At 44.2% G+C, this 22634-nt stretch overlaps 2 protein-coding genes across 3 annotated transcripts in view; both read left to right on the top strand.

The window, feature by feature from the left end:
* Positions 1 to 22634, top strand: part of GATM (glycine amidinotransferase) — a 250974-nt gene that overhangs the window by 138356 nt on the left and 89984 nt on the right. The window lies entirely within an intron of this gene.
* The window catches only part of PDE8A (phosphodiesterase 8A), a 111258-nt gene that overhangs the window by 75909 nt on the left and 12715 nt on the right, over positions 1 to 22634 (top strand). For both annotated transcript variants that reach the window (XM_063142552.1, XM_063142553.1), the window contains 13 exons: positions 1496 to 1686; positions 3066 to 3122; positions 4900 to 4957; positions 6843 to 6931; positions 9464 to 9542; positions 10899 to 11036; positions 14344 to 14432; positions 15435 to 15486; positions 15591 to 15633; positions 18263 to 18340; positions 18984 to 19054; positions 19447 to 19611; positions 22028 to 22076. In XM_063142552.1, coding sequence (XP_062998622.1) covers positions 1496 to 1686; positions 3066 to 3122; positions 4900 to 4957; positions 6843 to 6931; positions 9464 to 9542; positions 10899 to 11036; positions 14344 to 14432; positions 15435 to 15486; positions 15591 to 15633; positions 18263 to 18340; positions 18984 to 19054; positions 19447 to 19611; positions 22028 to 22076 — 1159 coding nt within the window. The remainder of the gene's footprint in view (positions 1 to 1495; positions 1687 to 3065; positions 3123 to 4899; positions 4958 to 6842; positions 6932 to 9463; positions 9543 to 10898; positions 11037 to 14343; positions 14433 to 15434; positions 15487 to 15590; positions 15634 to 18262; positions 18341 to 18983; positions 19055 to 19446; positions 19612 to 22027; positions 22077 to 22634) is intronic.

Genomic DNA, 22634 nt, shown 5'->3' on the forward strand with positions numbered 1-22634 from the left:
GATACTTTTCAACAAATCTGCAAGGCAAGCCAGAGGGGAAGCTGAGGTAAAGTGGCTGGTGGGAGACCACCCAATGAGTTTGTGGCTGAGATCCGAACCGAGACCTCTGTCAGAGACAGAATTCTGTTAGGCATCCATTTTTGGCTTGGCCTCTTCTCTGAAATAATCTGACATGGTGTCAGAAGTCTACAGCTTAAACCTTTAAAGAATTGCTTTACCATGACAGTGTTTTCAGCCCCAGAAAGCTGCAATTCAGAATGACGGGAACAATTTGCTAGTTTCCGCACAGCAACAATGCTCTCAAGGAGACAGGGAACATGCGGGTTAATTCTCTCGTCTGTGCTATGGGAAAGGGAGCTGAACATGTCTTCAAATCTTTTACCTTTCCTGAGGAGAATGTATGCATCCCCAGACCACTGTGTTTCTGAAAGGCGCAATTTGGCCTTGAATTCACTTCATGAAATGTAGCTTTAAAGTGCAAGATGGGTTCAGGTTGGTGGGTTTTCATTTAACAATGCGTTTTGTCCTGTCTTCAGTGGAAGCTGAGCTGGAAATAAACCCAAAGTGTCTCTCTTTCTCCCATAAAAAATATGCACTAGGTGTAAATGGGGAGATTTATTGACAGACATTCCAATGAGCCTAATCCAAAGAGTAAGCACTGTTGGAATGTCTGGAATTGCTTAGAAGTATGAACTAAAGTTGAGTGTCAAGAGGGAGTGACTTATAGTATTGACGTTTTACTTGGGAGATGGTGGAGAGTAGACACAGGTGTATTTGAATTTTATCATAATTGCCAGGCCAACAGGTTTAGGAACACAGGAAGCGGCCTTATCCCTGGATAAATTCTTTGTCCATCTAGTCCAATATTGTCTGCTCTGACTGGCAGTAACTCTTCTGATGTTTGTATTTGCGTTTTCATTTCGTTATTTTTGTTGTTCAGCTGCTCTTTTTCTCCTTTGCCTTTGGTTTTCTCAAATGCTGTTTTCATCCTTCTCAACTGTTTTGCATTTTATGTTTCTAATTTAAGTATAACCAGAACTCTGTTTATTGGGCAGACTATAATCATCATAAATAAATGAATAAATTTTAATCCTATTCATCTATGCACCATTTTTTTCTGTCCCTGTACTATAATTTAACAATCCTGTTTCACCACAGACTGTGCATGTGAAGGGGGCTTCTGATTGCACATGTTCCCAATTCAAGGGCTCTTTGCATGTGGGAAAGCCATAAAATTAAATCCTTGAGTGAGTCAGTGAAGCCTGAGGCCATAGCTAGACCATGCCTATATCCCAGGATCGTCCCAGGCATCCAAATGACACACAGGGGATCCCGGGAGCAGGCAGGGATCGACCCCTCCATTTGCCTGGGATAATCCTTAGGTCTAGCTAAGGCCTGAGTGTCTTTTTACCCACCTACTGCTCGATTTAATATATACATATTCTAATTGTGTGTTATAATTAAATGTTTTCTTGGTTTCTTTCCTTTGAGCTAGGTACTTCTAGTGTTTGCCAAAGAAGACAACCAGAGTAATGGCTTCTGCTGGGCATGTGAGAAAGCTGGATTTCGGTGTAACATTGCTAGGACCCCGGAATCTGCCCTCGAGTGCTTTTTGGATAAACACCATGAAATCATCATTATTGATCACAGGCATTCGAGACACTTCGATGCAGAAGCACTATGCAGGTGAGTCTTCTTTGACCTAGGAGCTGGAAAGATAGTTGGGAGGAAACTTTGGGCTGATCTTGCTTGCCAGAGTCCAAGTGACTCTTTGTGAAGGAGGCAAGGGAGACTGTTGAATCCTGCTTTGGGGTAACCCACATCCAGTCGTTCTTCAAAACTAGCTGTGTGAGTCTTCCAAGTGGAGGCTCCAGTTTCGGTGGGCTGTGAATCTATTCCAGGCTACAACCAGAACCCCAAAGGAGCTATCCAAGGTGCTGGACTTGTTTTAGGGCTTAGATTCAGCACCTTGGATAACTCCTTCAGGGTTCTGGCTGGTTCTGACTGAAGCCCAGAATAGATTCACAGCCCCACTGAAATCAGAACTTCCATCTGCCAAGACACAGTCTCTGAACAACAGGCCCGGCCGTGGACACTCCCTACTCCAGCCAAGCACCACCGCTTGATACGCCTGAGGCGAGGGACAAACACCGCCTTTCTCCAAACTATGTGGAGAAAGGGGTTAAATGGAGAAGGATTTCAATAATAAAATAATGTGCTGTGAATTATATGTGCTGAGGTGAATTATTGTCAGAGTAGGTGCTAAATGAATAAACTTCAGATGATAAATGCCAAACAGACACGTGGGATTTTTGTGGTAGTTAAAACAAAATAATTAAATTTTATTTTAAAAATTCACAAGCTTTGTTTCAAAATAAAACATTTAAATTTTTTTTTGAAACCTCTCATTCAATCCTTTCACCCATTCACATACACGCTTTCCTGTCACACACACATTCACTCTTGAATTTTATTATCAGTACTGTTTATTTTACACAAACTGTGTATCTGCACACTCCACCCAAAAAACACCACTCTCTATACTGAACCTCAATCTCTCCAGAACCCAAGTACTCTACACACAGAGAGCTCAAGCACTAAAGTCTAAAGACTCTAAGAGTACCTAAAAGTCCCTCACAATCCCCTCGGTCATTCCCTTATATATCACTCCTCCCTTCTCCTAAGACGTTCTAACTCCACCCACTCGGGTCAACATTTTAAGCACCACAGACTTACCAATTTCAGACATACATTAGGGAACTGACTTGTGGGGTGTAACGCCACACCATCCTCCACTGAGTTTTCCCATTTTTCTCCTGAAATTCACAAACTGCTGTTGCAGTTTTCTTAATCGATAGTTCGGATACCGTGTTTATTTTTTATTTCAGCTCTTGTGAATGGAAATAAAGTAAACCCTGTCATGCTTATTTCAAAATGTACTGTAGAATACCTCACCCCTTTGTGAGGGATTTAAGCCCTGAAAGGCAATTTAGAAAAATATGTTAATAAATAATAAAAATAAAATAGAACTGATTAACTGATTTTGAGGTGTTTTTTTTTAAAAGGTCTATTAGAACAACAAAGCCGTCTGAAAACACTGTTATTATCGGCGTCGTGCGGCGGTAAGTGGCAAATATCATCATGTTCCCGTGTAAAATAATAAATGAATGCAAAGTCCATGATTACAATCCTGTAGGCCTGAAATGATGGCATGTTCTCTATTCTTTTTACTGATGTTTATTGGTTCCTGAACATGGACTTCTGGGTTATAGGTTTGTGTTTGACAGGCAAATAATGCAAAAGTGGCATTATAATGGAGATGTTTTTTAAAATGGGGCATTCTGTGATGTGTGTGCAACTGTGGGTTAAGCCATACAATGGCAGTGGTCTTTGAATAGATGGGGGTGGGTTTCAAAGGTAGCAATATTTTTTGGGGGGTGGATACTGAACCTTTCTTCATCCATTGTTTTTCTTCCACAACCTGTACGGTGCTGAGAAAACTGTGGAACCAGGAGCTCCAGCAGTGCTGGATCCAGGTTTCTGTTGACTGTTGTGCAAAAATTATTTCTATAAGTCTCTGAACACATACAGAGTGCCTTTCCCTTCTTACTTAGCAACCTATTTCACCCACAGGAGAAGGGCTAATAGCATTGATCTCCATAAGACTGATTATTCTGCACATTTATTTCTGAAAATTAAACATTACTGCCACTTCCCTGGCAAGCTGCAGTCCAGCCCAGCATGCATGTCTTCAAAACCAGGGTTAAAAAGGAGAGGAGACACAGTCTTTCCCCCATCTCTCAAGGAAGTCCACTACAGATTGTGCTTCCTTCCCTGCAGCAGCTCCCTTTCACAAGCCAGTCTTTTGGTTGGTTTGGTGTTTCTGTTTTGTTGTTTTAATCAACTTTTTTTTCTTTTTGGTGTGGAAAGGGGAGTCGGAGAGAGAAGCCAGTTGCAAGTTGGGGTGGGGAATGGAGAAAGACTGGTGCCACCATGGGGGGGAAGTGGATCAGGTACTAAAACAATTGAAGGATTTGAAATCAGTTTACAGACCAAGTCTTTCTCCACTTACTGGAAGTTGGAATGAAGTTGCAGGTATTTTGAAGGAGTATATTCTCAGGGTGAAGACTGAGGCTGCAAATGTTCTTTCATAGCTGCTACTGAGTTCCAGGGAAAGGATTGTGCTGAGGAAGGGAAGCATAAGAAACTGCATGGAGAAAGCAGTTTTGCACATGCAGAGGGAGTGAAACAAACACAATAGAGAGCAGCAGCAGAGGGAGGCTGAAAATGGTAATGCTAGCTTCCCACCACCACCACCACCACCACCACCACCACCACCACACATATACTCAGTCCAGCAATCAGCTCTGCATTGTTCCCTGGAAGGGAGGAGAAAGGGAAGAAACTCTTGCTGATGCCATTCAGAACTAGAGAATGGTCTCTCCCAGAAAATCTACTCCAGGTTTTTTTTGCAGCCTAATTTAGATTCTGTATGCCACCTCCCTCCCTGAGCATTCTGGCTTGCCAAGATCAAAGGCTTGCTCACCCCTGACCAGTTGGCAAGTGGGTTTCTCAAAGACTGATATAAGTATTGTTTAAAATGCGTGGATTTATGGCTACATTTGTAATATTGTTATTTGTTCTGCATTGGGCACTACAGCTGGGAAGCAGGATATACATTTTTAGATTTTAAAAAATGTAATTCTCATGGAAGCCTGTGTGACGGTTGCTGGCTTACAGCCATAATGAGGATCCCAGACACGCTGTTTGGAAAGTGTTCGTTGACAGCAGATCCACAGATAGCATTGCAGACCGCAGATGTTGATAGTATTAACTACTTGTGGGGAGTGGGAAATGCAATTTCTGACATCTTGCCATTCTTCCTCTTGTGTTTTTAAGACATGCAGATCGTGAAGAATCCTCAATACTACCCTTCATTTCTGCTGGCTTCACAAGGGTAGGCCTGTTTATTTATGTTTATGTTTTTAGCCCCACCAATCTCTGAGCCTAGAAAATATTTAATGAATGCCACCATTCACATGTGAATGCTGACAGTCTCAGATTGGTTTTGCACACGTCTGAAAACAGATGCACGTTTTCCTGCCTTTTGGACATCAGCAAATGTCCAAAAGGACATTTATTTTTAATTAATGATTTAGATAAGGAGGTGCAGGGAACGCTTATCAAATTTGCAGATGACACAAAATTGGGTGGGATAGCTAATACCCTGGAAGACAGAAACAAACTTCAAAGTGATCTTGATAGGCTGGAGTGCTGGGCTGAAAACAACAGAATGAAATTTAATAGGGATAAATGCCAAGTTCTGCATTTAGGAAATAGAAACCAAAGGCACAGTTACAAGATGGGGGGTACTTGGCTCAGCAATACTACAAACAAGAAGGATCTTGGAATTGTTGTAGATCACAAGCTGAATATGAGCCAACAGTGCGATATGGCTGCAAGAAAGGCAAATGCTATTTTGGGCTGCATTAATAGAAGTATAGCTTCCAAATCACGCGAGGTACTGGTTCCTCTGTATTCGGACCTGGTTAGGCCTCATCTAGAGTATTGCGTCCAGTTCTGGGCTCCACAATTCAAGAAGGACGCAGACAAGCTGGAGCATGTTCAGAGGAGGGCAACCAGGATGTTCAGGGGTCTGGCAACAAAGCCCTATGAAGAGAGACTGAAAGAACTGGGCATTTTTAGCCTGGAGAAGAGAAGATTGAGGAGAGACATGATAGCACTCTTCAAATACTTAAAAGGTTGTCACACAGATCTCTTCTCGATCCTCCCAGAGTGCAGGACACGGAATAACGGGCTCAAGTTACAGGAAGCCAGATTCCAGCTGGACATCAGGAAAAACTTCCTGACTGTTAGAGCAGTACAACGATGGAATCAGTTGCCTGGTGAGGTTGTGGGCTCTCCCACACTAGAGGCCTTCAAGAGGCAGCTGGACAACCCTCTGTCAGGGATGCTTTAGGGTGGATTCCTGCATTGAGCAGGGGGTGGGATTCGATGGCCTTGTAGGCCCCTTCCAACTCTGCTATTCTATGATTCTATGAATACTGACAATTGCATTAGATGACTAGTGGCAATTAGGGATAGACAAACCAGTCGACGTCAGGTCTGTGTCCATTTCGCATTCGTCAGTCCATTCCATCCTTTTCCCACATCAATCTGCAATTTGTTTTTATTTATTTATTTAGTTAGTTAGTTAGTTAGTTCATTTCTACCTTGCCCAATCACTGAAGCTATTAAAAGGGGCTGGAGCAACCTCCTCTATGAGGAAAGGTTGCAACGCCTGGGGCTTCTTAGTTTCAAAAACAGGTGAATCAGGGGAGGCATCAAAAAGGTGTACAAGATTTTCATGGTGTGGAGAAAGTGGATTGGGAGACATTCCTCCCTTTTTTGTAATGCTAGAATAAATAAAACAGTAAAACGTTAAACTATGGAATCGTGAACAGAACTTTGGACTGGATAGGCCTTTGGTCTGATCCAGCAGGGCTCTTCTTATGTTCTTAAAAAACTCCAGCGCAACTATTTGAATTATTATTGTTGAACATATTTCCCCACAAAGTCCACATTTTGGGACACATCTTTCCCTAAAATGCTCCTTTTTCTACACGTTGATTCAAAAAGATGCAATTTTGTATGCACTTTTATCTAAAGAGTGCATTTTATATGGATTTGGTTACGTCTTTGAAGTCAATTGTCACAAACATTGGAGATCAGAGGAAATCAAAGGAGAACTGCGTTGCAATCTATGCAGGTATCCAATATTTGTGTCAGGTCTCCAATGTTAGTCCATTATGACTATTTAATTTTTTTATATTTTTAAATAGAGATATGTTGAAAATTCTAACATCATGGCCTGCTACAATGAACTCATCCAGCTGGAATTTGGAGAAGTCCAGGCACAATTTAAATTAAGGTAATTTTACCTATCTTAAATATCATTGACGTTAAAGATGCCAATCATCACCAGCACAGGAAGGGGTGGTGACTTCTGCAGAGGATTGTTGAACAGCTGACTTGGAAGGAAGTTTGGAAACTTTAGGTGGTCCAGAAGGCAACAGTCGGTTTTATTTATTTCCATTTATTTATTTCATTTTATTTATATCCTGCCGTCCATAAAAATCTCAGGGCAGGTAACAGCAGTGTTAAATAAAACTGCAATAAAATGCTATAAATACACATATAATAAAAGCAATAAAACAGTCAGCAGTGAGATTGATTTTAGTAGCAACTAATCAGTCATAAATGCCTTGGTCTTAGACAGGCACCGAAATGTCGATAAAGTTGGTACCAGGGAAACTTTTTGAAGGAGGGCAATCCAAAATTGGGTCACCACCCCGTAGAAAGCAAGACTTGAGCTGGAACTGACTGTAGTAATAGAGTTTCAGAACCCCTCCTCCCAACCACAGACCATTTGGTAGTTTTCCGGCTTTTGTGAGTTAGGCCTCTCCTCAGGCCTAGTTACTGACAGGAAGAGCTTTAAGCTACAATATCTTGGTGCTTACTTTAATATTGGCCCCGCCCCTTTTGCCTTCAGTCCCACCCCCTTTGCCTTTGGCCATATCCACCACTGGAATGTAGTGCCAGAGAGCCTCTCTGAAATGGAATTTCAGTCTGAAGGAGGTTCCCCACCCCTGGTAATGGGAGTCTCAGAGCCTCTGACTCTGGCGGCCATGTTAACAACAAACAAAAGGGGCTGCTTATTCTTCCCACAATGCTCTAGGAGGCAAATGGCCCCTCCTCCAAATATTAACTCTCAACTTGCCAATAGTACCGTTTGCACATTCTTTACTATGTAGACCAGGGGTCCCCAACCTTTTTAGATATGTGGGCACCTTTGGGAATTTGAGAAACTGGGCACCACCACAAAATGGCTCCCAAGGAGGATGAGGCTAGTTACATAACGGCTGCTACGGGAGCTTGGCTAGTCAAAAGTGAGCTAAAAAAAGGGGTGAGGAGATAGTGAGATTAGAGGCTGGGAGGGGGGAATAGCAAGGCAAAGGGGAGCGAAAGAACAAGTCTTCGCTAAAAATTTCCAAGATTTTTATTAAAAAAAATTGTGGGGCAGGGAGAGCTGTTTTGTCGGCACCATTGTAGATCCTTGTGGGTACTGTGTTGGGAGACCTTCTAGGATGGTGAAGATCTGCACAAAAGTGGGGAACTCATCAGGCTATGGGGGTTGGGGAAAGAGGGGGTGGAACATGTGCGGCCCAGACTTCCTGGTTGAACCACGGGCTCAATTGAAGAAGCCGATGGACCGCGGACGGAGGCAGGTAAGGGAGAGGAGGGCGGGGGGGGTTACCGGGCCCTGCCGCCATCGCCGCCCGTGTGGCGATGGCGGCAGAGCCCAGTAAGGGACCAAGGGGGAGGGGGGCCTTACCTGCCTCCGTCCGCGGTCCGTCAGCTTCTTCAATTGAGCCCTTGGTTCAGCCAGGAAGTCTGGGCCGCAAGTGTGGCCTAGACTTCCTGGTTGAACCACGGGCTCAATTGAAGAAGCCGAGGGACCGCGGACGGAGGCAGGTAAGGGAGAGGAGGGGGGGTTTACCAGGCCCTGCCGCTGTCGCCACATGGGCGACAGTGACAGCGGCAGGGCCCGGTAAACCCCACTTACCTTTCCGGCAGAGCTCCGGATCGAGGCGAAGGATCCGCCTTCACCTCGATCCTCTTTGCCACGCTCCGCTGGCCCCCCAATCCTCTTCGCCTCCGCCTTAAGGGGAGGCGAAGCACCCCGCTCCGCTTCTAATTCGCCGGTCCGATTAGAAGCGGAGCACATCCCTATTGAAAAGCATCATCTACATATAAGATGCTCTAGATAAGTAAGTAAACATGGATAGGAGCAACTTTCTAGTCATACTGGACTTGATGGAAAGCCAAATGGCCCATCAAATCTGCTGCTAATCGTCAAAGGGGAATCTTCCTCTCACTTGAACTTATCACTTCCAATGTAATATATACCAGCCTTCCCCAACCTAGTACCTTGCAGATGTTTTGAATTACACCTTCCAGGATTTTTGACCATTGGCCATGCCAACTGGGGCTGATGGGAATTGAAGTCCACCACAGCTGAAGGGGACCAGGTTAGAGAATGCTGATATATGCCAAGTGTGATTTCAGTTCTCCAAACGCCAAAAAGGCAATAGGACACAATAGGAGAGGGATCAGCAGCATCAGATGACTTCTGAGGTTCTCAGAAGTATGAAGATTCAGGGCAGGAGAACCCTCCATAACAGCTCAGTGGGCATGGAATGGTGACTGGCTGTTGGATGGAGGGAACCAGGGGTGAGAGGGCGGACGGAATGCAGCCGCTGGAATCTTGAACAGGGAAGACTCCACAATCTAACATTTTGTCACGGGGGCCTGTTGTTTGATTTATTTAATCTATCCAAAAATTACAAGTCATGCAGCTGGCATCTAATGAATCCGTTCCATTTCCCCCTTTTATTTTTAGGGCTTGTAACTCAATATTTACAGCACTAGAGAAAAGTCAAGAAGCCATTGAGATTACGAGTGAAGACCACGTAATACAGGTTGGTTCTGGTCTGAGTGTTATTTGAGTGTCAAATGCATTTATGGCAAAGGTGAGGAACCAGTGGCTGTCCAGACATTGGTGGACTGCAACTCTCATCATTTTTCCAATCACATGTTCGGTTTATCTGGAACTTTGAAAATTTCTCCCATCTTTAGTTTGTGCACATATCTCCATATATACATTTTTGCAAGCAATTTTCCTAATACAATGCATTTTTTAACATATATTTTCCCTAATACACACATTTCTGTTTGCATTTTTTTTTAATTGGAGAGTGCCCTTGCAACATTTGCAGGAGCACGAATTTGGAAAAATAACGTGAGTTTTGGTTCACGTAGTGGTTCATAAATACCTGTAATTGTTTTACTGCTTTTAAATTATATATTGTTTTAACTCGGTTCATGGTTTAATTTGGTTTTAGCTGTGTATATTTATTGTTTTATACTGTGTGCTTTTATCTGTACGCCGCCCTGATCTTAATGATATAGGGCGGAATACAAATATTTTAAATAAATAATAATAAATATTAAAATGTAACTGAACAAAACTTCTCCTGCATCTGTACATCAAATCAGCACTAGACAGATGGGGCTGAGAGCTGCCATTTTAATTTCCTGCAGTGCCTCAGAACAGTGCTACCTCAGAGGCATTGTGGGAAATTAAAACTGCGTGTTCTCGGTTGTCCAAACCTGATTCATAACATGGCAGTCAAAGCCCCATCACCCACTAAGAACATCAGGGTCTTCTGTTGTAGGAGGGGTCCCACCAAAGCTCCTTCAAACCTCTCTTGGATAATTGGCATGTGTGCAACTGTAGTGTGGTTTGCCTTACAACTTGTCCTTGCGTTTTGGTATTAATTTACATTGTTTCTTTTAGTGTGTGTGTTCCCTGTCTAATGTGTATATTAAACATATTAAACATGTTAACTAAGGTCATTTTCCTCAATCTGGAACCCTCCAGAAATATTCGGACTACTTGCTGGGGATTATGGGAACTGTAATCCAAGCACATTATTGGGTGCCAGATTGGGAAAAGCTATACTGGATAAACTTGATTGTACGCAGTGGACTTTTGAAGAAACATGAATGAGGTTCCACTGGAAATGTCTGAATTTCATGTTCCTCCTGAGAAGGATGGCTCAGTATTTTCACAGACCTGTTTACTCACATTTCCTAATGCATTTCATGGTATATTTGGAGAAGTGGAAAAATTTTTAAAGCAACTGTTTTAGGAGTAGTGTGAGAAAGTGCTTCTATATGAGATTCACAGGAAGATTTAAAATTAGATGACTGTGTAGCTGGATCTTTGCTTTCTCTTTGGATTCACTGGAGTGCCTTTTTTCAATGTTCCGCAGTACGTAAATCCTGCATTTGAGACCGTGATGGGCTATCAAAAAGGCGAATTAATAGGGAAGGAACTAACAGAAGTGCCTACAAATGAAAAAAAAGCTGATTTCCTTGACACTATTAATTCTTGCATCAAGCTAGAAAAGGTAAGTATCTGTCTAATTTTGCATGCACATTAACAGTGACCCAACGAATACTGATGGCCCTGGACTTGTTGAGTCCCTCACCAAGCTAATCTCGCACCGTAACCTCTTTTGCAAGATTGGTATGTAGATAAAATGCAATAACCACGCACACACACACGAGAACATAAGAAGAGCCATGCTAGATCAAACCCATCAGGTCCATCTAGTCCAGCACTCTTTTCACAAGAAGCCAACCAGCTGTTGACCAGGATACCACAAACATAACGCGGGTGCAAGAGCGCCCTCCTGCCCATGTTCCCCAGCAACTGGTGTGTATTGTCTTACTGCCTCTGATACTGGCGGTAGCACATAGCCATCAAGACTAGTAGCCATTGAGTTCACTGGAGGATGAGCAGGCTAGAAATGTAATAAATATGACCAGACTTCTGACTGAATTATTATTCTTATTAACTTATAAAGCACCTAAAATTGACTAAGTGCTGTGCAGAGATGAAAGAACAAGACAGTTCCTTCCTGGAGGCTCATAATTTAATACACGTGGTACAAAATGAGTGGGAAGGAAGAGGAGAGGCACGCAAGCAAATTGAGCGAGTAAAAATTTACATATTTGATGAACGGCCACTGAAGAGTAAGGCTGGACGAATCTTTTGCTCTCGTTTTCTCCTGCGTTTGAGTGTCCAAAATCTCCCGTTCTTTATGAAGAAATTCGCGAATGTCGGGAAATGAACCGAAACAAAATTCTCACCCGTCGGCACTGGCCCAATCCAATAGGTATAGCAATTCCATGTCGGTTCACAAACCACCCTCCTCGTAAACGATTTATTCATTTCATTTCTATACTGCCCAATAGTCGTTTATAACAATTCAAAGATAATAAAACGCAGCGCAAAAACACAGCATGGAATACAGCATAAAAAATTCAAACGTACAAAATTTAAAATAATGTTAAAAATAGTTTCAGTAAAATACTAGACCTGTTTGGATGACTACCGTGTCCCATGCTCCTTCACATCATCCCCCTGTTGAGTGCAAGGCAGACATCTGAGCCTCCCCTGTCTTATCTGCTTGTAGTGGCTGCTGATGGAAGGGACTCTACTCCATTCTCCAGCATTCCAAAACAGATGGAAGGGAATTCAAATCCATTTGGCCCTTCATTTAGGAGGGCAATGCATGAACCCACACATTCATACCATATCGCTGGATGCACTTGAGCCCGGCACCACTGGAAAGCATCGTCCCTGAACCTGTGGCATCTTGGCAGCCAAGTGCTTTCCACTTCTAATGCTGGCAAATGGGCATGGTAGCCACTGATGGAGAGAAGGATCAGCTCTACGTACAGACAAGCTAGGAATCCACCTAGGGCCATGACATTCAAGGGGCACAGCCACACTCGAAACAGCGCATGATGGCAGGTTCTCCAGCATGTGTTCAGCATGGCTGGATTCCCCATGCAAACAAAAAGTGCACCCCAGTGTCCTCTTCGGTGATAATGTGAGTCTGTGGTAGGGCTGTATGAGAATACTGTTTCGGAGTGAAATCTCTACAGGTTTTACTGATTCAGTCCTGGGGTTTTTGTTCTGTTTCCTCCTCCGGGCATGGATTTGATCTGTAGTGAAATCCAATACGTGGATTTCGGATTTTTTAAAATGGTGGCGGCAATTTGGGCAAATAGGTTCTTTTTTGGTCCCGCTTCGGGTCTTAAAATGGGCGGAAATGAGATCATAATTTTTTTAATATTTTTTTTATTGGGGAGGGGAACTTGCGTTAGCCTGTCCACTAAATAGCCCACAGAGGTATATTACCATTTTAAATAGCCTTGTCCATTTCATCCTATTTGCAAACTACTTTGTTTAGCCCAGCAGAGCCATATTTCATTCTCGGCAAAGAACTTGTCAGCTTTATTTTCCAATTTGGGGCTTCCCATTTGCGCAAATTTCTGGAGCCGAAAAATGTAAACAACAACAACACAGGATCCTGTTTTCGCAAATCACAAGACCTGGCCAAAAATGCATCTATTAAATGTGTGCAATTCCCCCCCCCCAAACATTTCCAGAATCAGGGAGGGAGGAAAACCTGCTGTAGTCTAATGCCACTTATTGGAATGGAAACACTGGGAAATCCCAATAGTCTTAAATGGAACAGAATTCCCAGCATCAAACATCCGTAGTCTGTAGCAGGTTCTCATGGGGACAGCCTTGGTCTGCCCAGGGTGGCAAGGAATTTTGCCGTAGCCATGTAGCCACCATAGCGCTGACACAAAAAGCGGCCACTGCAATGTACATGTCACAGCATGCATGTGGCCCTGTGAGAGTCAGGTGTGACAATTGGCTGCCTTAAGTAGCGCCAGGTTGTTGACATGACATTTGATGAAGAAGCTACCAATGAATCACAAGCATTACGCACATCTGGCTTTAATGCACCCAGGAATCGATGCAAGAGAAGGATGACTCATGGTGTGTGTGTGTGTGTGTGTGTGTATCAAGGCTCTGACCTGGAAAGGAAATGCTTTGGTTGCCATTTGCATTTGGCTGTAAACCCGAGTGTCGCAGTGTTCTCAGGCGTGTGTTCAAATATGTCAGAGGAACCAGAGCTAAAATGAGAGTCCTTTTGCGCTCACTGAAAGCGCATTTGATTATACTTCTCTCTATTTTACCTTAGTTATTTACATATTGTAGAAGCTGCCCCTAACAACAATAACGACGACATCAAAATGGTCTCTGGATAGTTTGCAAGAGAAAAGAACGACCGATTTAAAATATACCCTACAATCAAAATACATGAAGATAAAATATAGCGTTGAAACAACATCATATAAAATACAAATCCAAGAAAAATGGAGAGAGTAAAAATCAGCAAAGCTATAATAAGGTTTAAAGCTACAATATAATTGGAAAGGCCTGGGAAATAAAAAGTTTTTTGCTTGCCCTGGTGCCACAAAAGCATTAAAATAGGCACCGGGGGGAGGGGTATTCCACAACCGGGATGCCACAGTTGAAAAGTCCCTTTAACTCATAGCCACCCACCATGCCTCACTTGATGGGAGCACACAAAGGACGACCGCAAGTGAAGATGTCCAGGTCTGGGTAGTTATGTGTAAGAACAGGCAGGAAAAGCCTCAAGAATAGATTGTTGATATAAATAAGCTTTGCCCAAGAAGAAATTAATGGGGTGACCAATGTTAGATAAATGTAGGAATTGGCAGAATGCAAGAGAATGCTATTAAATCAAGAGGCAGTATGCTTTAAGGATGGCCTGTGAGCTGTTAAGCCGAATGTTGTTCTTACATGACCTTCAATCCCGTCTACAGGAATGGCAAGGAACATATTACACCAAAAAGAAAAATGGAGAGAGCATACAACAAAATGTGAAGATAATACCTGTCTTTGGACAGGGAGGGTAAGCCTGAAAATCAAAATATGCTGTTATTATGGAACCTTGTATCAATTATAAATTTTAAAATAATAATAACCTAGCCATAATGGTGGTGAATAGCTTGCTATGGTTTCTCTTAAAACAAATGAAAGTGCCTAGCCCTCATGGTGAAGACTGGTGCACTAGGATGGGATTCCTACAGACTGGGTGGGGTTTTCTAATCTCCTTCCCAGGGCTTTGGCACCTGTTCTCTTTTTCTTGCTGTCCACCTATTCTTGGAGCTTCTTTAGATGAGCGTTTTATAGCACGCTTGTGACTGGCCACTCACAGATGACCACGGGTCATTTTGACGATGCAGTGATTCCCCTGTGTATCTTCTGCTTCTTCTGCTGGTTTTTTGTTACAAAATAACACTCCGAAAATCCGACTGTTCTCACCTATAACGATATTTGTTGCTATTTCCTACCGTGTGCAGGAGAGGTGGCGCTATAAAATGCCCACTAGAGGGCGCGCCGTCTCACTAAATTGAATTGGCCACGTGACCGCTGCTTTCTTCCCCGTGTGATTCTGCTCATTCCTATTGTGGAAGAAAAGCAGGAAGCAGAGCAACGGTACGGAAATGTGATTTCCCCCCGTCTGAAAATCCTCTTAATCGCCATGCCCTTGTCTCCATGCATCCACTTTCTAATCAAACCACAGCCCCACTGAGATCCAAGTTGTTTGAAAATCTGAACAGTTAAAGCATAGTACATATACAAGGGGTGAAGAACCTATGGCCCTTGCCTGTTCTGGAGGGGGTTGCACCATCATGGTTGCTGGAAGCCGAAGTGGCAGAACGGCGAGAGACATTGTACTCTTGGCACAATAGCAATTCAACCTATCAAACCAGCATTAAACTCCTCCCACCCTGGCAAATTTTATATAGAATTTTATTTAGGGGGGGAAAAAGATCCAAGAGAATCAAAGCTGAAGTTTGAGGAAGACGAAATATGTTGTTGGCCATTGTTTTATTTTGTTTCCCTACAGAAAAATTAGACACTATGTGTCCCTTAGTAGACCCTGCAGTGACAACAACAAGGTAAGCAGAAAAAGTTGACGCAATGGATGTTAGAAGGGGAAGGGCGTCCCGGGGTGATTCTCACAGTCTGGTTAATTTTGTATTTTTCTTCCCTCGATCCGCAGGCTGAAAGGGTCTGTGAACGCGTCCAAGCCGAATCCCAGACAGGTACGATTCTGCAAGTGTGTATCAAGGAAGTTTGTTGCACCTTAATAATAATTCAGTTTGCTGCCACTTGCTAACTTATTTATTATTTGTATTTTAACAATGTATAACCCTGAACGTATTTTAGACATTTGATTACTCTGGGCCAGGTTGGCAAAATCCAGGGATCAGGGAGTCATATTGCCCTCCCCACACACACACACTTCTGCTGCAATGCTGCCAAAATTTGCTTTAAAATTTGCTTTAAAACAGCCCCTTTTTGCTGCCGCAACGCAGAAATTTGATGTCAAATAGCCTTTTTTCCCCTTTCGAAAGGTGGAACTGCAAAAAAGAAAAAAAGGGGGGGGGAAGAAAGTGGGTGGAGGGACTGAAAGGGTTATCTAACCCTGCTCTAGGCAGTCCACAAAAATGATTAACAACAGAATGAAGATAGACAATCTGTTTTTAAAACTCCCCAAAATAACATTTTAACTTGTGCGGCTGGCAAGATGACTTAACAGGTGCCAAATACTTGATGAAAGAAGTAAGGTCTAGCAATTACTTAACGGGTCTCAGTATTCAAAGCACTTTTCACATCCATTCAAATGCACATTGTCGCTCTCTCTTCTCTTTCACACATACTTTCTCTCTTTTGTCCATAGAAATGTAATAAATGCATAAAATACATATAATAAATAAATTCTCCCTGTCCTTCTCCTGCCCGCACACACAGACACACACAGCTCATCTCCGTGATCTTGACAGCAGCTCCATAAAGCAGCCTGGTACTATTATCTCCAAGTTGCAGGTGAAGGAAGAGAAAATAGTGGTTCATTAGGAGGCTGTGAAAATACAGTATGTGCTGCCCGGTTTGCTGATTTTTAGGAGAACCCCCCACCCCAACCCGCTCCAGAACTTCTGAATCAGCCCCAATCCACCTTCTCCTGATTTGGACCTAATCTGACCCACTTTGGATCCGGATCCGAATCGAGCTTCGTACACCTGAATCATTTAGATGTCCATTTTCCCGGGCGCGAGGCTGACCATCCAGTTAGGATGCTGTGGGTGCCCAACTGGGAGCCCACTGGACATGCTCACCTGCTTGCCCCCCTAACCTGGCCGGACAAGCTGCTGCTCCCACCCAGGACTAGCAGGATCCCAACCTCTCACCCAATGAGCACATGGATCATGGAGTGAAGTTTTATAATTTCCAGCTCATCCCTTAAGTCTTCTAGACCCTATGCTACAGTGCCCCGTCACTTGAAGGGGGCATCACATGATTACTGGGAAGTGAGGCTGTGTGCCCTGGCATTGGACATGCTGCCTGGCCCCACCTCTAGATGCCCACATGTTAATATAGTTGTCTGCAGAGAAGACATATATGTGTGAGCTTACATGGTATGCACATATGTGCAAGGTGTGCGTATGGAGTCACGGATATGTGCGAAGATTCTTCACTATGTCTGGGCAGGCTAACACATACTCCCCTATGGTGGGATCAAACAGCATGCCTGACTCTGGGATTGGGGCCAGAGGGTGGCCCTACACCCCAGGAGTCACATAATGCCTCTTTCTCTCTTAGAGCATCTCTCTTAGTCAGGAAGCAGTGACAGGAGGACCGCAGTGAAAAGCACAGATTACACAGCGCAAGAGAAAGCAATAATATTTGCATAGCAATAAAGCAATATTCTAGCAGGGAGACTAAATAAATGGGAAACTATCCACCCCGGGCAGCTGTGTTTCAAAACTGGGAACCTTGACTATTTAATGGGTACGTAGGAGATTCCCGTTTCATTTTCCATTTCTAAGAAGAGTGGTGGGTGCAGCTTCGTAAATCTGGATGTAATGTGTCAAGGACAGAGTCTGAGTTTTGTCATGGCTGGGATGGAGTTTGCGAAGGACGTGTTTACTTGGCTTCTTCTACAACGGTCCACAGGTGTTGGGTATCTGCAAGTCAGTGAGGTGGAACCACCATGATCACTTCCAGGAGGAGATTCTGATCAGTTACATCAAGTTCAAATAGTAGCAGACTTTTATTTCTTATTTATGGATCTCATGAATTTATAACCTGTCTTTCCACCCAACTGTGGCTTTAGTAGCTGGAGATGGTGGGAGTTGTAGTCTGACAGCTCTGGAGAGCGCCAGGCTGGGGCAGGTAAAATAGCAATAAAATCAATCGAAACTTGCCAGGCTGTGTGAGCTTCTTCTGAGGCTCATCTTGGCCCAGTGAACTCTCAGCAGCTGCCTGCCTGCCTGCCTTCGCTGCCAAAATTGTGCATTTCCCCTGCTGCATCAGTGGGGGCTGGAAAGCCCCCATTTATGCAAGGTTAAAGGCGCGAAAGCTCCGACTGGGTCTCGGGCGGGGGGCAGACTCGGGGGAGTCTGTTGGACTCTTGGGCTCAGTTGGGCACCTGCAACATCCGCACTCAAAACAGCCAGTTGACCAAAATGCAACATGTACAGTAGCCAGACCAGTCAGCTAAGCAGACCAAAGGCTTGTCTGAATGAAAAACGTGTTCGCCTGACAGCGGAAGGTCAACGAGATGGGTCTAGTCGACCTCCCTTGGCAAGGAGTTCCAGAGCTGAGGAGCAGCCACCAGGAAGGCCCTGTCCCCTGTCAAATAGAAACAACACAACTTCCTTGTCTCTACAGATATCCAGAGTTGCAGACACAAGGACCGGAGGAAAGGGTCCTTAGACGTCAGGTCGACCACCTCTCGGGGCAGCGATGGTACGTAATGTCATTCTTCATTAGATGCAGAGTACACGCGTCCTGTTCATATGAGCTGTCACTGCCATGTGGAGAGAGGTGAGGGCTTCAGACCCCCAAGCCTGATGAATTTCACTTATGAAACCAAGCCTGATCCATTCTGCTGATCCCTTTAGGAAGGCTGTAAAATGTCCGGGCTTTAGAATTCTCTCCTCACTTACCTGGGTGTAACTGCCCTTGATGCCAGTGGGGCTTACCTCTGGGTAGACACATCTAGGATTGCACTGTGAAGTACTGAAATGTTCACGTTAGGTTTTGATATTGTTTGCTGGTTTTTATTCAGCAGTTTTAAAACTTTGTAACCCGGTTCGGCGTCCTAACAGTTAAAGAGTGGGAAATAAATCTAAAATAAAATATAATCTTTCTAATAGAACAAGGGTGCTTCAAGACCAGGCTTTTATTGTGCAATCACCCAGCTTCATTCAGTGAATTAAACAGGGGAACCAGGCAATATTTTCCATTTGTAGCTCTCCAGTGTTTCCCCACCTCTTCTTTTGACTTTTTTTCTTACCCAAAGAAATCCCTTAAGGCAGAATAGCTGCCCTCCATCTGGAAGCACCCTTACAGCACCCATTAATTTTATTGCATTTCCCCCCTTGCGTAGGAAGTTCACAGAGAAGGCATTCATCAATGGCCAGGATACATTCCATGACTATTGAAGCACCAATTACCAAGGTAAAACACCGTGGTTTGACTTGTAGCATTATATCCCAACTGAGCAGACTGTGGTTACTCTTAACTATGGTTTACCGCGACAAGACAACTTCTCAGACCATGGTTTATGAAGCTGGTGTGTTTCAATAAACCATGGTTAAGTTCTAATGCTAAACTGGTTAATTGAAAATAGAAGCAGTACCAGAGGAGGAGATGGCAGGGGAGAGTACATGAGTCCAAGGCTCATTAACATAATATCCAAATGAAGTGTAGACAATACTGGACTATACTGGATGCGGCTTAGTGGTCTGACTCTGTATAACTCAGCTTCCTAAGTTCCAGTGGTTTTGGCTCCTTGAATTACTTCTTGGAAGAAAAGATGAGTATGTACAGGTTTCTTTTTTTCAACCTAGGTAATAAATATTATCAACACTGCCCAAGAAAGCAGTCCTATGCCGGTTGCTGAAGCTTTGGATCGAGTGCTAGAGATCTTGCGTACCACCGAGTTATACTCTCCGCAGCTTGGGACGAAAGATGAAGACCCCCATACGAATGACCTTGTCGGCGGCTTGATGACAGTAAGCAGCAGCATGGAATTTTAGGGTTGGAAGGGACCTTGGCGTTGGCCACGCCACCCATGGGACCCCCAATGGCGGCCATTAAGACCTGCAATGGCGGCCATCTTGCAGACGCCATGCCACCCATGGGACTTCCAACGGCGGCCGTGAAGTTCTCCACATCCTGCCCCCTTCGAAAAAACAACTTTGAATGAAAATGTTGGGGCACCAGGTTCTCCTTCCTGTTTCTGAACCTGCTGTGGATCAGCTGCTCAGCGGGCAGGAAGAGAAGCAAGCAGTGGCTTTCTAGCCGCACCCAATTTTCTTCCACCCGCGCAGACATTTTCCCTTTGATCTCTTTCCACTCCTGGCCTCTAGCCATGCTATTTGCCTTCCTCAACCCCTTTACCATTATTTCTCTCCCTTCCCCACTCCCAGCCTTCGTCTTCCCCTCTCTGCATAGCCTTGCCCTCTCTCTCCCACTCACCCCATTTCCCCTGTTTCTCTCCACTCCCTAGCTATTTCTCCCACCCCACATTCCAGTTTCTCCCTGCTCCCAACCTCTAGCTTTGCTCTTTCTCCCCCCCCCTTTATCTCATTGGCTTGCTATTTCCCCCTCCCTCTCAGCTTCTAGCTATGCTATTTCTCACTCCACCTCTTTCTCTTTCCCTCACTACTTCTCCCTCCCTCTCAGTCCCTAGCCTTGCTCTTTCTCTCCCTCTCGCTTCTGTCTGTCTCTCACTGTTTCTTTCCCTTCTCAGTCCTTGCTCTTTTTCTCCCCCACTTCCTCTCCCCTTACCTCTCATTCTTTACACACACACACACACACACACACACACACACACACACACACACATGGTGGGGCTCTGATGGCAGAGGAGGAGGTAGGAGCCCGGTGTCAAGGCAGGGAAAACGTTTTTCTTTCCTTTTGGAGCTGGGTGGATTACTTGTCTTCTGACTAGCTGAGGCTCCCGCGGCAGCCATTACGTGGCTAGCCACATCCTCTCTGGGAGCCATATTGTGCTGGTGCCCACAGCAGCAGCACCAAATTCCCGGATGTCCCCAGGGGTCCATAAAGGTTGGGGGTCCCCTGATCCAGTCCAGCTCCACGCTCCCAAGGCAGACTGTTCCAGTCTCGCAAAAGCTCTTACCGTAGGGTGTTTCGCCTAACGTTTCGGCAGATGATGTGCTTTTTTGAGTTGAGCTTTTTCGTAACTGTGTTGCGACATCAGGACGAGGGTGATCTAAGTCCCAATCCACCCATTAATCCAGGCGGGGGAGGATTGGGCCAGTTCTTCCCAGAATTGTCAAAGATCAAATTCTGCAAGCATCTCTAGTTGTTGGAGGTGACAAAAATGGGAGTTGCAGTCCGACACAGCTGGAGGACACCAGCTTGGGGAAGGATGGTATAAAAATGCTGAAGAAGCTGCTTTCCATGGTAATGAATCAACCATTTAAGGTTGCCCACTGCTTGTTTCCGGAAGGCGTCATGAAAGCTTTATTTCGTGGCCGTACATTTGAAGGAAGAGTCAAGGAGCCTTAAGAACCAGGCGGCCTTTTCCAAGCTTCAGACTAATTGACTTATTATTTTTTTAAATGGAAACCAGACACAGAGGAGCTATAGCCTCCTGCTTAATTGTATTACCTTACACTGGACATAGAACCACATTGGAAGTCCGTGTGTGGTGGGATCCAGGTGCAGTTGTGCCTGGGTTGAAATCAATGGGACTTAAGTTCGTCATGATGAATATAAGTCCCAGCAATTTGTCCTCTGTGTGACAACCTTTCAAGTACTTGACGAGTGCAATCATGTCTGCCCTCAGCCTTCTCGTCTCAAAGCTAAACATGCCTAGTTCTTTCATTCTCTCATCACAGGGTTTTGTTTCCAGACCCCTGATCATCCTCATTGCCCTCCTCTGAACCCCCTCCAGCTTGTCTGCATCCTTCTTGAAGTGCGGTGCCCAGAACTGGACACAGTACTCAAGATGGGCATTCAGTATGATAGAGGTGTACCAAATTATGCATGGTGTGGATATAGCGAGACATTTTTCTCCCTCTCTCTTAACCGCCATAGTTTTTTAAGTCCATGAAAAACATCCGGAAGGCCCCAAATCCTCCACCCGGTCCTAGATCTTGTGTCTCCCACTATAACTGAGATTTCCTCATAGTATCTTAAATGGGGGAGGGAACGTGGGGGAGGCATTCCTCTAGTAACCAGGGCAGACCTTTTGGGCTTTAAACATAACCATCAACCCCTTGAAACATACCTATAAATCAACTGATAACCACCATAGCTTTTTAGTGATGCATTCGGCTAGCCCCAGTTTGGAGTCCAGCTGTTGCCAGCTGTTGCATTGCAGCTGCTTTCTTGTACACCCCCAAAATGAAAAGGGCCTCAATTGTTACCCACTTATTATTTTCATTCTTTCTTAAACAGGATGGCCTACGAAGATTATCAGGGAATGAGTATATATTGTCAGCAAAACGTAAGTATACATTTTGTTTACCTGTACTAGAACTGAGGACCTTCCAAAAAGTTTTGGATAAAGCACAACTGATGATGATGATGATTATGATGATCTCTTTCTCGCTCATGGCATTTTTTCTAGACGAACATGACAGGCTTTGCCAAGTCATGCTGTCTTTTACAGATTCAGGAATTTCCTGGCAATTGAGCACGTTTTAATTGTTGTTGTTGTTATTTTAAAAAGAATTTGCATACAATGTCATTCAATTCCTGCAATACATAATAGTCAAGGAGTTGATAAACTTAATATATAGAATCCAGAGATACATTACATTTAGTTGAAAATAGTCCCTATGTTTTGATGATGTTATTTATTAAGGGCACAATCCTATGCAATCCTGGCTGGAGCATGCTGGGAGTTGTAGGACTTCCCCCCCCCCCCCCCGACTAAACATGCATAGAGTTGCACCATTACGCAGTTGACATTTTCTAAGCTTCGTATAGGATGAAAAGATAAGACAGTCCTGGCCTGCAGGCTTAAAGTTTAATAGGCACGATACAAAAGGAAAGAGTTGAG

Source organism: Elgaria multicarinata, chromosome 16, assembly GCF_023053635.1.
Source record: "Elgaria multicarinata webbii isolate HBS135686 ecotype San Diego chromosome 16, rElgMul1.1.pri, whole genome shotgun sequence".
NCBI classification, from domain to species: Eukaryota; Metazoa; Chordata; class Lepidosauria; order Squamata; family Anguidae; genus Elgaria; species Elgaria multicarinata.